Raw genomic sequence first — 12892 nt, 5'->3', positions numbered from 1 at the left:
AGGCGGCCCCGGAACTGGAAGCGGGGACCGCGGTTCGAGACCGCCCCCGGCGAATCGGGCGGGAAGAGGGAGAAATAAATTTAAAGTACCACAAAAAATGGGGCAGGAGGGAATGAGCGAACCGAAAGCAGATGAATTATCGCCACAGTGAGGGTGGGGCGCTGCTGCTGGCACTGGGAAGCGAGGATGTGCCAGCCCGCCACAACGCCCCATGCCCACGCTCCCACAGCAGAACCCAGAGGAGGGCTCATAGGGGTCAGAGGCCCACCCTCGGCAGATCCGGAGAAGGAAAAAATTAAAAAGTACCACAAAAAAACACCACAAAAACAAACAAGCAAAACCAAATAAACGCCCTAGTGAGGATGTTGAGGATGTGCCACTGCTGTTGGCACTTGGAAGCAAGGATGGGGCAGGCTGGCACGGTGCCCAGTGGTGTGAGGAGAACATGGACGCCACACACCAAAGCACCCTGCCCCTCTCTGTGGTAAAAGAGCCAGCTTTTGGGCAGCCCCTCACCCATTTCCTCAGAGCACCACCATTGTGTGTCTCAAGGAGGCTGGGCCAAGGCCCTGCACCCCGTTGGCAGCTGGCCCACTTGCCCCCTGGTGAGGTGGCCTCAGCACGAAGCCACAGGCGAGGCTCAGGCTCATGGCCCCGTGCTAAATTCACACCCCCGGCTCCATGCTGCCTGGCATCACCACCCCAGGCTGCTTGGAGCCAAGGCAACCCCACAGGAGCAGGTACGACAGGGGCCTGTCCTGCCTCTTCTAGGCAAGCACCTTCCCCCCGCCTCACAAAACACTCCCGGGACCTGGATTTTTGCCATCACTCTTTATTAAGGGAAAAATATACAAACCAGTTACTTCTAAGTCAACTCCCATCCCCTCCCTCAGGCTGTTTAATTAAGACTGTCCAAACAAAATGTGCTTTTACTCCACTTTCCGTAGAGATGCGAAGTCTGTAAAACCATGGAATAGATAGAGTGCTTTGATAATTCCCTGCAGTTTGTGTGAGTTACAACTGAAGTAACAGCTTACTCCTGAAATCCCAACCCAAAGTGTCATGCACACAAAAGAGACAAGTGTTGTCTGTGTCCCACAGTCTTTTTTTTTTTTTTTTTTTTTTTTTAAGTACCAAAGAACAATACTGCATACATTCAGTATCACCCTCTCCAGGAGCAGGCTGAGCCGAGACACTCCAGGTACGCCAGGTACCTACTTAGTTAACTACCACTTTGGGAGACAATTTGAAGATCAGCACAACTCAAATTCCAGTTTTAAAAAGAGGTATTTGTCCCGGCTTTTAAAGAAACAACCAAGGCAGGTCCATACTGGGAGACCAAAGAGAAGGCATATTACAAGGTACTGTGTGACCGTGATGTATGTAACCAGAAGGACATACCATGACATGCAAAATGCAGTTTGTCCCTGCAGATCACAAGCAAAGCCAGCAGCTTTCCCCAGAAAAATACTGACAAGGGCTTGCCAATATAATAGCCAATATGACTGCATCCCTGCGCAGCCCCATTAATATGTCATGAGCTTGTATATTTGATATTTGAGGGATACAAGGACTAACCACCACTTTAGTCAGAAGAAAATCCTATCATAGCCTGCATGAACTAATCCCCCTATAGTACAAAATGACACTGCATGTACAGAAGTTTCCTCCCCCATCCCTTCAGACACTTAATCTTCTTTAGTTCAACTCATCCAAAAATCTGCATAAATTAACAAGCTATATCAACAGACTCTGTTGAAACTGTAAATTACCTCTCCCAGAGAGGTCATTCTACAAGTATATCCTTTAAAAACAATTTACTTTTTATCCCACAACAGCACACAGTGAGAATATAACACAAACACTTTCCCTCAGATTAAAGAGGAAGTTTGCCCTTTGGAGTGGTTCTAGATCTTAAATTCTAGAATTAAGCAACAAGTTTCATATTGTCAGTTTTCTACAACTGAAAAAAAAAAAAAAAAAAAAAAAAAAAAAGGTAGATGCCAAAAGGATATGGAAGAAAATACAAATAAGAGGTACTAATGGCAGAACTATGATTGTTGACAATACCATGCTCCAAACTTCTAAGGGAGCTTGAAGAGGGGAGAAGCACTGGAGCCTGAGCAGAAGACAGAAATGTTTGCTGAATCAAGGGCTTTTAATGAAGTCCAGTCTCTAAACCACATTTTCGTTCTTGTTTTGCTGAATTTGCCTCAAATTGGCCTGATTAGCTACTGTGGACAGGGAGCCAACTCCAAAGCTAGAAGCAAATGGACAAGAGCGAGTCAAGACAGAAGTGTCTGCTGAGGAATCACCTGCCCCAACAGCAAAGGGGAGAACAAAGAGGACGTCCAATGCACAGGTGGCTGGACAGCCCCTCCAAGGCTTAGAAATAAACAGTGAAGACCTCTCTGGGGTCTATCCTCATTAGTGGCCTTCACACAATCCCAAATAGGTGGTGAACATGACATGGGCAGAAAGATGTGTGATGAGGTAAGACAGTAGCACCTCCCTTCTAGAAATAGTAAAAGGAAAAAACGTCATTTTTCCCCCTATATATAGGGATTTAAAAGTAGACATTTAAAATTTTCTCCTTTTTTTTTGGCAATAAAACCTGCTAAAGATACAAGCACAATCGTCAAAAAATACCCAGTCTGCTCAGAAGAGCTCTTAGGATTTCATTTCCTCTTATACAACCTGTTAAATGTCAGTAAGTGTTAAAAACAGGGGTCTGAAAACAGCTCCCCTTTCTGCCCCCTGCAGTAGGGATTTATCAAACGCATGTACACACACGCACAGAGTACACACTGCATTCTCCTCTCACAGATTAACTGTGAAAAGGACGATTGTTCTAAACCACAGAAACTCGTGAGGTCTGGCTCTCACAGAGAAGCCATTTTCCTCGAAGGCTTTTACCTGATTGGCAAGGCCAAGCTCTACCGTTCCTGTACATTCATTACAAAACGAGAAACAGTCTTATAGGGTGAGCCTAAAAACGGTGCACGCCTGGTGGTCCCAGACCCCCAGCTCAGTTCTTGGCCGTTCTCAGCCTCCTGCGGAAGTAGTCGGGCGCCGCGTCGTACAGCCAGTCTGCGTCCACCACGCACAGGTCCCGCATGTAGCACTTGTTGGTGTGAAGCAGCCCGTTGTACACCACGCAGGCTGGCTTGCAGTGGAAGAGCACGGAGGAGGGGTGGATGGCCACCAGCTGGTGAGAGTCCACGGTGCTGTAAGTGCCATCCGGCTGCAGCTCGGCGGCGTTCATGAAGAGGCTGTGAGCCAGGCAGCGGCGGATGTTCCCGGTGTCCCCGCGGGAGGACTCCATTGGGATCGAGAGCTGGTCAGCAGCAGGAGAGAGAGAAGGTGGCTGGTAACGCCTCACAGAGCAGCCTGGGCTCAGGGACCCCTCACATCACACCCAGCAGAGCCAGCCAGCAAGCTGGGGCTCCAGCTCCAGCTTATGCATCACTTCCCGATACTCCTTCTGAAGGCTTCAACCCAGACAGAGGGGATCCAGATCCCACAGAGCTAGCTGAGGTGCTGCCCTAACCTCACCCGCAGGCTTTCAGAGAACCCTTTCTGCCCAGAAGCGCTGCGTGGAGAGGACAGGCTGTGCCTGCTGCTCCCTCTGGGCCGGCATCCATGCTCTGCAGAGAAACAGCAGCCTTGGCAAGGTCTGAGTGCTCCTAACCCTCCAAAGCTACTGGGCCCATCCAACCTGCCCCAAAAGTCCTCCCTCCCTCCTCGGCAGCTTGGAGGAGAGCTGGAGGCCATGGCATCGTGTGCTGCAGGGACCTTTGCCACCTGCACAGCTATAGTGCAAGGAAATGCTCGCTGCCAAGCATTACTTGCTCTCGCTTCCCGTACGGATCTGCTTGCCCAGGACTCCAGCTGGGAGTTATTCTCGCAGAGCGTGCTTGTGCTGACGAGTAAGCAAACGTGTATGGGCACCCTCGTGGGGAAGCACAGCCCTGTTCTAATGGGCTCCTGAGATCAGGTGAGACTGTGTCATAAATTCAGCTGGGGTGTGAAATACAAAGGGCCCGCTGGGAATTCAGCTCAGGTAGACATTAAGCTAATCCAGGCTAATAGCAGAGAGATGAATCACAAAACAGGTCGAGACTCTCCGCCTCTAAAAGCGAGTTTCAGGCCAAACAGCATCTGCAGCAGGACAGGGGTGCTGAATGGCAGCTCCCACTTCACATCCAGACTGTGAGCACCCAGCGGCAGCTCCCACGCTGTGCCTTGTGCTGTGTGGCTGGCAGGAACGGTGCTGGCGTGCGACGGGCTGCTACCCCGACTGCCTGACTCCATGGAGAAGCCAGTCAGTGGCGGCTGCAGAGCCCAGCATCACTCAGGGGCGCACACAGCACAGCCCAGTCACGTTACAGCAGCAAAATTCATGAGGAATAACCACCCTCTGAGAAGCTTTCCCAGAGCTCCGCTTCTCCTTTCACCTCTCCTCGGCACTCTGAGCCCTGCAGCTCCAAGATTTTGGGGCACAGCTGCACAGTCAGGACTTCTACATGACTACCCACGAGAAACTGAAAATACCACCATGTTTTCTTGCTTCTGGGACTTGGCGCACCGAGAAATCAGTTTGGGGACAAAGAGAAGGATACAAACAGATGAAACAGGCAAACACAGTATGGCAACAAGTTACCTTTACACAGATGTCCCTGAGCTGAGCTCTGATGTCTGACACAAGCATCATGTTCCTGCTGTTGACAAAGTTCTCTTTGCACCATTCCTGCAGCAGAAGCACAAGGAGTTAGGAGGAGCCATTTCTTCACCCAAGAACAACAACAGACTTTGGACTTCAGGCAAAGCAGAATCCTCCAAACATGGACTCTCCCAGAAAAAAAGCTGCTAACCCATTTCCTTGTCAGACTTCCACCCCTGACTACCTCCCTTTGTCTGCACTCCTTCCCACAGCACCAAGAGACTGACTCCTGTTTCTCTTCCTAGTAAGGGCTGCTCTGCAAGGTCACCGTGTGCTGCAAACCAGCACTTGATATCCCACAGGTGGTGAAAACAAATTATCCAAGAGTAGCAGATGTTGCACAGAATGGGGTGTGCTAGCCTACAGATCTAGAAATCAAACTAAGAAGTTTATAGAGCAGGATAAATCAGCATCTGTTTCTAAATATAGTCAGTGTTTGTGCAATGACAGGGGTATGTTCAGGTATTTATCAGTCATGATGCTCTCTCATTCCCTCCTGTTTCCAGCTGTAAGCAGGCAAGGAAGAAATCCAGTTCTGTGAGTACAGAACGGGTCTCACACAACTCTGATAATCAGATCTGCTGCAGCCTTCTGGGGAAAGAAGGTGCCCAAACAGCTTTCTCCCACTACTCAACTGTAAAGTACGAGCGAGAGCTTCCTTCTCGCAGGTGCTTTGGAAGGATGCATTTTGTATCAGCTCTGAAGGATGCAGCTGTCACTGCTGCATGCCAAAAGAACCCCTCACCGCCACGACCCCTGACAGCACCTCAGAGCACCCTACCTTGTTGCCACTGACGTTTTTGAAGGCCCTGTACACGTTGAGCAGGGTAAGATGATCGCCCTCACTGGAGATGAATTTCTTCCTGACAGACTGCACTTCTTCCCGCCGGGCTGGGGGGTTGTAAAGGACACTGTCCACTGAATACAGCGCTATGATGGTCAGAATCTCTTCTGTGCAGTGGAACTTCGGGGCCAGGAGGATGGTCTGCAAACCACAGAAGAAAACTGATTGACCAAATGCACCCCAGATGGGCACTCTTCTGCTCACTGACAGCCAAAAGAACTTTACCAAGCACCGTTTAAGGCAATTCCATAAACATTTGGACCTAGGGACAACTGTAAGTCTTCTTCGGGGCCTGCCAAGCACCTTTAACAGAAATTGTCATGCTCTTTTTTGAGACCAGCCAGCTCAGATTCAGTACAAACACTGTGACTAAAACCCACGACAGAATCAGACACTTCATGAAACTGTCAAACAGTGCTACCAGCAATCCCGGAAACTGCAAGAGAACTGACCTTGTTTCAGCTTCAGAGGTGCCAAAGGAAATAAAATAGCTTTTAAAAATCTCCTTTATGTAAGCAACAAATGACAGGCAAACCAGCACAGCTGCTGTAAAGAAAGCTGTGCTCATTAATGCACCTCAAATACACCAGTACAGCTGCAGTCGCCCCAAATTCTAGACCTCGTTTTAGGGGTTTGAAAGAGAAATGCTAATGGTACTGGGAGAAGCACACGAAATCAAAGTGAGCTGGGTTTTCTGCAGTGTTACTTTTGAGAACTTTGGCTCCAGCGGGAAGGCAGCCATCTTCTTTCCCATGGGAGTCAGGACAAGCTGATCTTCCTTTCGCTCCACAGCCCCCAGCAGGTCCAGCTGCTCGATTGCTGCTTGAATAGCATCTGTCAGAACATGAAGGTTCAGGCTGTGAGATCACATCCCTGCCAGTGCCATCCAGAGGGATCAGCAGCTACCATCACCACCCTTTTCCCCTGAGCAGAGGGACGAGCACTTTCAGTTTATCAGTTTAGAGACATGAGCACCCCAGTGATCCAGCAGAACAATCACCTCTTCCTATTTAAGTAGCAAGAACAGAGGCAGACCTAAAGCTGCTGTCTGCAGCTTTGAGCAGAGGCCCTGTGAGATTCTCTATGGCTTTCCCTGGCAGTCAAGGCCAAGTCCTTTATGATCCAAAACTGCTCCCTGCTCTGTTTGCAGGCTGGGCTCTCCAACTCTGCCATAACCATGGCTGCTCTGATGAGACTGAGCACAAGTGATGAATGAATCAAGATTTTGGGACCACCAGGAGCAGATGCACAGAGACAGACAGCTCCCTTTTCACAGCCCTGGCCTTCCACACTCCATCTTCTCAGGCTGGCACAAAGATGTTACTTTTAAGCAATCCCTCAGTGACTCATTTTTTCCAAAACCGCTTTTATAAGCACTTACCAGGAGATGGTTTGGACATGAAGTCAAAGGTGAGTACATTGGGAATTCTCAAAGCCAGGAGCTGAAGCATCACGCTGGCCAGGTTACACCTGCACGGGCAAAAAACAACGGAGATATCTCAGTTTACAGGCAAAGAAGAGTGAAGGAAAAAAATAAGGAGAGAAAGAACAGAATCCTCAGATCTGTTCAGATCTGTGCTGTAACTTTACAGAGACCAGTCCAAAGCTGGCTGGTGAAGCCTGACTTCCTGAACAGCCATCCCCTAGACCCAGTTTTGCTGTTGAGTTTTTACACAGCTCCATCTGTAGCAGTACAGAGAAGAGGTGTGGCAAGAAGTGGGACAGCATCAGGGTTCTGTTTGTCAGGGAATATCAGGACTCCAACCACGTAATGTCAAACAAGCACAATTTAGGACAGCTCAGACAGAAGGTTTATTACCTATGATTGTAGTGAGAGAACACTCAGGCAGCATCCCCCCCCTCTGCCCCTGTGTTCTCTCTTGATGACTATGAAGACCAGACTTAAATATTGCTTCAAATGAAAGCAGCAAGGGAAATAATTCTAATGTTAGCAAAGCCAGGTGTGCATTCCTTTGGCAGGATGGACTCCAGATAATAATTTATACGTTAATAAGATCAAGTACCCACCTGGAGATGGACTCAATCAGCCTGTTAACGGCCTGATTTGACAACATGGAGATGACTCCTGGTGGAGCCTGCAGGAGTGGCACACCCAGCACTATCTTCACTGGGAAGTAGGGGATGAATAATCAGACTGCCAGCTTTGGTTGAAATTAACAACTTCCCAGCCAGACCTCTCAAATCTTTGATATTAGTAATTTTACCACCACGTTCTCACCTCTGTATCTCGGGTACTGTCATTTTGTCAAATTTCTCAAACTCGTCCTCTGTGTAGAGCCGGTAACAGATCCCGCTGTCCTCCCGCCCTGCTCTCCCTGTTCGTTGCCAGGCCTGGGCCTTGGACACCCGCTGGACTGCCAACACTTCCAGACCAATTTCTGAGTGTGGAAAAGAATTATTTCAGTCAACATTTGCATAACACAGGGCTCTGAAAAAACACAACCTTGTGGAATTAACAACAGAACATCCCAGGAGTCTCCCATACAACTGCTGCTCAAACTTTTATTGATGTAGCACCCTGAAGCAAAGCTCATTATCATGCACTGTGTCTGTGAAGAGAAGATTCATATTTGATAGAATTTACCCCCACGTGGCTGGTACTCCACAAAAACAGCCATCTAACACCTGGGATGTTAATTTAGACAGTGCAGAGGGTGCTTTATATCAGCTGCCAGTGGGGCACATTGCCTCAAACAACTTCCACAAAACTGCAAACAATCTCTGCATTGTTCCTCACCAGGGTTGTACTTCTTTGCTTTGACCATGCCTGTGTCCACAACATATTTTATTCCCGAAATGGTGATGGAGGTCTCTGCAATGTTGGTGGAGAGGATCACTTTGCGGCAGCCCTACGAGGAAGAACAAACTAAAGCCAGTCAAAAGCCATCTCTGGCTAACTGCCATGGGAGATTCCACCAGTTTCAGCCAGTGTGGGTCAAGCCTCCGTATCACGATAGCATGCTATAAACACACATCATGTTTGCTATGCCAGCTCTTGTAAATTAAGATAACCACTAGTTCCTAATCAGTTTTTAAAACATGCACCTACAAGTCTTGCAACAAAGCACACCAAACAGGAGAACAGGTATCAAATACATCTTTACAACATTTTGGTTTAATTTATTGCACAAGCAGAGAATCTGAATGGGAAACAAAAGGCCCAAGGCCACAAGTTTCCTCTTCTTATGGTCCTGCCAAATACGCCCAGGTGTTTAGCTTTCTTAGCATTTGGCTGGCATATTAATTGCCACAGCTTTTTATGCGATATGAAGTCATATGAAATGGGGCAAATTTCAATTCCTCTGCCCCTTTTTTCCTCTCCTTAATCATTCCCTCTTTTCATAATCCCAGACAAGTTACTGTACGCCTCTGTTAACACCACCCCAGTTGCATTGCCTTATATCACACTGGAACCATTCGGCCTGAAGTAAACAATCATGCAAGCAAATAAACTCACCCTGTTAACCCATCACATTGCCTCACCTTGGGGGCAGGCTGAAAGACTCGGAGCTGTTGAGAGTAGGGCAGAGAAGCATAAAGAGGCATCACCGTCATCTGCGGGCAGCCATCAGGGAGGTGCTTGGAAATGTCTCGACAGGTTTTGGTCATCGCTTCAATCTCTTCCTGACCAGTCAGAAACACGAGGATGTCCTGAGAGGAGGGTGCTTCCTGGAGCCAGAGGAAAAAGCAAGTGAGAAGTTACAGCAGATTGGAGAGGGAGGGAGAACGGAGGTTGTACTGACAGCAAGTCTGCCAAGATGGCCAGAGAGCAGGTCATTGAAGCACGTACAGAAGAAAGGAAAGACACAGAATGTGTGAGCTGCGGATCAGCCTTGAGATCCCAAAGGATTCATCAGAGGCAAAGGGAACAGCATTTTGCAGGGTTCTGTCTTAACAGGATGGAGGAATCACTCATATTCACACATCTATTTCATTAAATAACTGTCCAGGACATGCAAGGGGTAGGGCCACCAGGCACAAGACAGAAAGCTCAGGTGAGAGGAACAGGTAGGTATTAGGCAGGAACGAACATCAGAGAGCTTTGCACAGCAGTCTGCTTTCAACTCCAGCCTTGATGTACAAGCCCCAGAATCCTACCAAGATCACCTTCAAAGCACTAGACGCAGGGTAATAAACAGATTGATTAAACGATCTAACTGCCTACCTGGCAGTTTTGTGTTCAAACACCCCATCACAAAATGCCTATGAGTTGTCATTTTAATACATCCCTGCTTGCTCTGTACGTGCAGTAAATTGGAATTTGCCAGTAAGTTAGGATTGTCTTCATGCCACTGCTAGTTTACGCCCGAATTTCCCTCCACAACCCAAGGCTCTTTATAACTGACACAAAACTACAGGTTACATCTTTTTGTGCATTTGTACACCCACTTGCCATGTTTTCTGCTGATGTGAGGGCTTCTCTCCATCTCCCACATTCACTCTGTGGTCGGGGCAGCTCTAGAAGACCCACACCCACCTTAGGGACACCTCTGATTTAGCAGCAGCAAGCCCAAGCCTCTCAGGGACACCTCAGTGCCTCTGGCACAGCAACCTGCGAGCCCCCACAGCGCCAGGGAGGCACAAACTCGACGAGAACCCCGTACCTGGTGGATCTGGAAGACTGACACCAGTGCTGCTTGGAGGTAATCGCTCTGAGGCTGTTTGGTGTAAAAGACCTGAATGGGATGCTGCCTGCCCTCTAAATAGAGAACGGGAGCTCCGTTGAAGTACTGGGAGAACTGGTCAACATCCATCGTAGCCGACATGACGATCACCTACAATAAGAGCAAAAATGGGTTAGCGCTGCAGCTCGGACCCAGCAGAACATTTAGCAGTCGAGGACTAACCAAAAGCCAGCTTCCTGAGACTGTGCTACAGGCTCAGAACAGCAGAAGCACAGAGTTTGGGACAGAAGAGAGCCATTTTTCCATGTTACAGCCATCAGCTTTGGTATGACACAAGTGTAACGTTTTGGTACGATAAAACGAGTGGAGTCATGTTAAAATTCTCTTCTGACATTTAATAAAGAGAGCTGAGCACCCAGAATGCTGGGCTGCACAAGAGTCTTTTGAAAGAAATTGTACTGGGAACCTACAAAGTCCCTTATATGCCTTCCTCATCAAAGCCAACACGCACTCACACGCTTCATTGTGTACTTGCACCCATCTTCATTAGATAAAAAACATCTGCTTGCTCCAAATCATGACCTGACACACGTGCAACCTTCCTCCCCAGTATAACCATGTCATACAGCTGTGATAACAGAAAGGTCCTGTACCCAGGGCACTCTCAGGAACACATCATGAGTTGGCCACTCTAAACTATTTGGATTTAAAAGAACCAGAAGATATTCAAGACTGAAATTTCAAGCACAATGGAAAAGCCCAGCAGCTACTCAGAGCGCAGAGGCCAAGCCCCATCCCCGCCTCTCGCTGCCATCCCAGCCAAACATACTTTTAGTGGCAGTTTGCCCAATTCCTTTCGTTTCTTTTGGGCGGCTTTCACCACTCCAAAGAGCACATCCGTGTGGATTGTCCTCTCGTGGGCCTCGTCCAGGATGACGACGCTGTACTTGCGCAGCAGAGGATCCCCGATGGCCTCGCGCAGCAGCATCCCGTCCGTTAAGAACTTGATTTTTGTCTCATCAGACGTCAGGTCATCGAAGCGCACCGTGTAGCCCACCTAACGAAGCAACCATAACAGAAGCATAAACACAACGGGATTTACGTTTCTCACTGCTGTTGTACCTCACAGCAGGACCACAAAGTGTTCTGGTCAACACATCAGCCAAGCCAGAACTGTGGGAGAATTTCAGAAAGCCTACAGCGCATCCGCAGACTGTGAGCAGTTTGTCTGGTAAATCTAACACTCCACCCAAAGGAGGGTCCCAACACCGCACCCCAGCCACTTATTACACCAGTGAGCTTTTTCCCAACTGGAAGTTCATCATAAACGCTCCACGTTTTCTCTCTTTCCTCCCCCCGCTAGGAACTGCTGCATGCTCTCCGAACGCTTTTATTTAGAGGAAGTCCTCCTCCTCCTCCTCCTCTCTCCCACAGATCTGAATGGATCCAGCACTTTGCTCTCCTTGAATTTTGGCACAGGGAGCAATAGGAGAGAAGGCCTAGGAGGGGAATGCAGTTTTTCTATTTGTTTTATTCACTAACCAGTTTTTTTTTCAAGTAGAGGAACACAGATAGTAACCAAGGAGTAAAATACTGAAATCAAATACAGGTTCCCTTGAGCCACAGAAGCAGGCAAGAAGCTTCTTTTTTTTTCATTCAAGCATATTATTACACAAAGACTACCTACTAGCCCCATGTCTCTAGCATTTTTATCACACCCACACCATTTATGACACTTCAGTGCCAAAGCAGCCCTCTACAGCCCCCGGGAGGGCACCCACCAGCTTCCCCAGCTCCGTCCTCTTCTCATCCGAGACTCGGGTGGCCAAGGAGATGGCAGCCACTCTGCGGGGCTGTGTCACCGCGATGACGCCTTGGCGGCCGATTCCTGCTTCGTAGAGGTACTGAGGGATCTGGGTGGTCTTCCCGGAGCCTGTTTCTCCTGAGGAACACCAAACGAATAGAGATTGTCCATCAAACAAGAGGTCCCAGTTCAACTTTTGGGTTAACTTTTAGGTGTTTCAGCATGGGGAGAAGGCAAGTGGATCCTACAGAAAAGCAGCAGCAGGGCAGGGGAGGAATCCAACGCCTCGCCCCCTGCCCAGATCTCGTTATTTCACCCAGGCTCTCCCCAGCCCCCCGGGTTACAGAGCACGCCCCACACCGCGGTCTGTGGGGTGCCTGAGGTGATCAGAGAGCACTGTGTCTGTGCGCCTGTCCTCGCCCCTCACCAGCAGCTCCCAAAGCAAACCCGTAATCAAATCAAAGCGGTAACTAATGACAATTTAAGGCTGTCACAGCACCAGCGAGTTAGGGCTTGGCACCCTCTGCCCTCCCGAGCCCTGAGGCAGCGCCCCAGCCCCTCACACACCCCCTCAGCCCCCCCCACAGCCCCTTTAGCCCCCCACACACCCCCTCCACGCCCTCCCCAAGGCCCCCCGGCCCCACCCCGGCCCCCACCGATGAGCACGGCGCTGTGCAGGCCCCTCAGCTGGCCGAGCAGCGCGGCCCGGGCCCTGCAGATGGGCAGCGAGCGGCGGGCGGGGGCCAGGCCCGGCCCGGGGGGGGCGGCGGGCAGCATGGCGGGGCCGCGGGGCCGGCAGGGAGGGGAGGGAGAAGGGAGGGGTCACGTGGTGCGGCGCGGGGCATTGTGGGAGCTGTAGTCCGCTGCTCTGAGGT

The 12892-nt window shown here is 49.6% G+C and overlaps 1 protein-coding gene across 1 annotated transcript; it reads right to left on the bottom strand.

Annotated features, from left to right (window-relative positions):
• Window positions 1-1953: 1953 nt before the first annotated feature.
• DHX33 (DEAH-box helicase 33) lies at window positions 1954-12802 on the bottom strand. The gene is made up of 12 exons (XM_084299366.1): window positions 12674-12802; window positions 11995-12155; window positions 11043-11270; window positions 10193-10363; window positions 9072-9257; window positions 8326-8437; window positions 7807-7966; window positions 6949-7037; window positions 6274-6401; window positions 5505-5708; window positions 4664-4750; window positions 1954-3337 (listed from the first exon to the last, which is right to left on the bottom strand). Exons 1-12 carry the CDS (start codon window positions 12792-12794, stop codon window positions 3029-3031), a joined length of 1956 nt encoding a protein of 651 aa, XP_084155492.1. The 5' UTR covers window positions 12795-12802; the 3' UTR covers window positions 1954-3028.
• Window positions 12803-12892: the final 90 nt, after the last annotated feature.

Source organism: Netta rufina, assembly GCF_964035555.1.
Source record: "Netta rufina genome assembly, chromosome: 21".
Lineage (NCBI taxonomy): Eukaryota > Metazoa > Chordata > Aves > Anseriformes > Anatidae > Netta > Netta rufina.
This window is presented reverse-complemented; position numbering and strand designations above follow the sequence as displayed.

Excerpts from the sequence above, each read along its gene's own strand:
- DHX33 (XM_084299366.1), bottom strand. The coding sequence starts at position 12,794 with ATGCTGCCCGCCGCCCCCCCCGGGCCGGGCCTGGCCCCCGCCCGCCGC. Across the intron at positions 7,967-8,325 it reads AGCAAAGAAGTACAACCCTG|AAATTGGTCTGGAAGTGTTG; the intron begins GTGAGGAACAAT and ends TTCCACACTCAG. Across the intron at positions 6,402-6,948 it reads CATGTCCAAACCATCTCCTG|ATGCTATTCAAGCAGCAATC; the intron begins GTAAGTGCTTAT and ends ATGTTCTGACAG.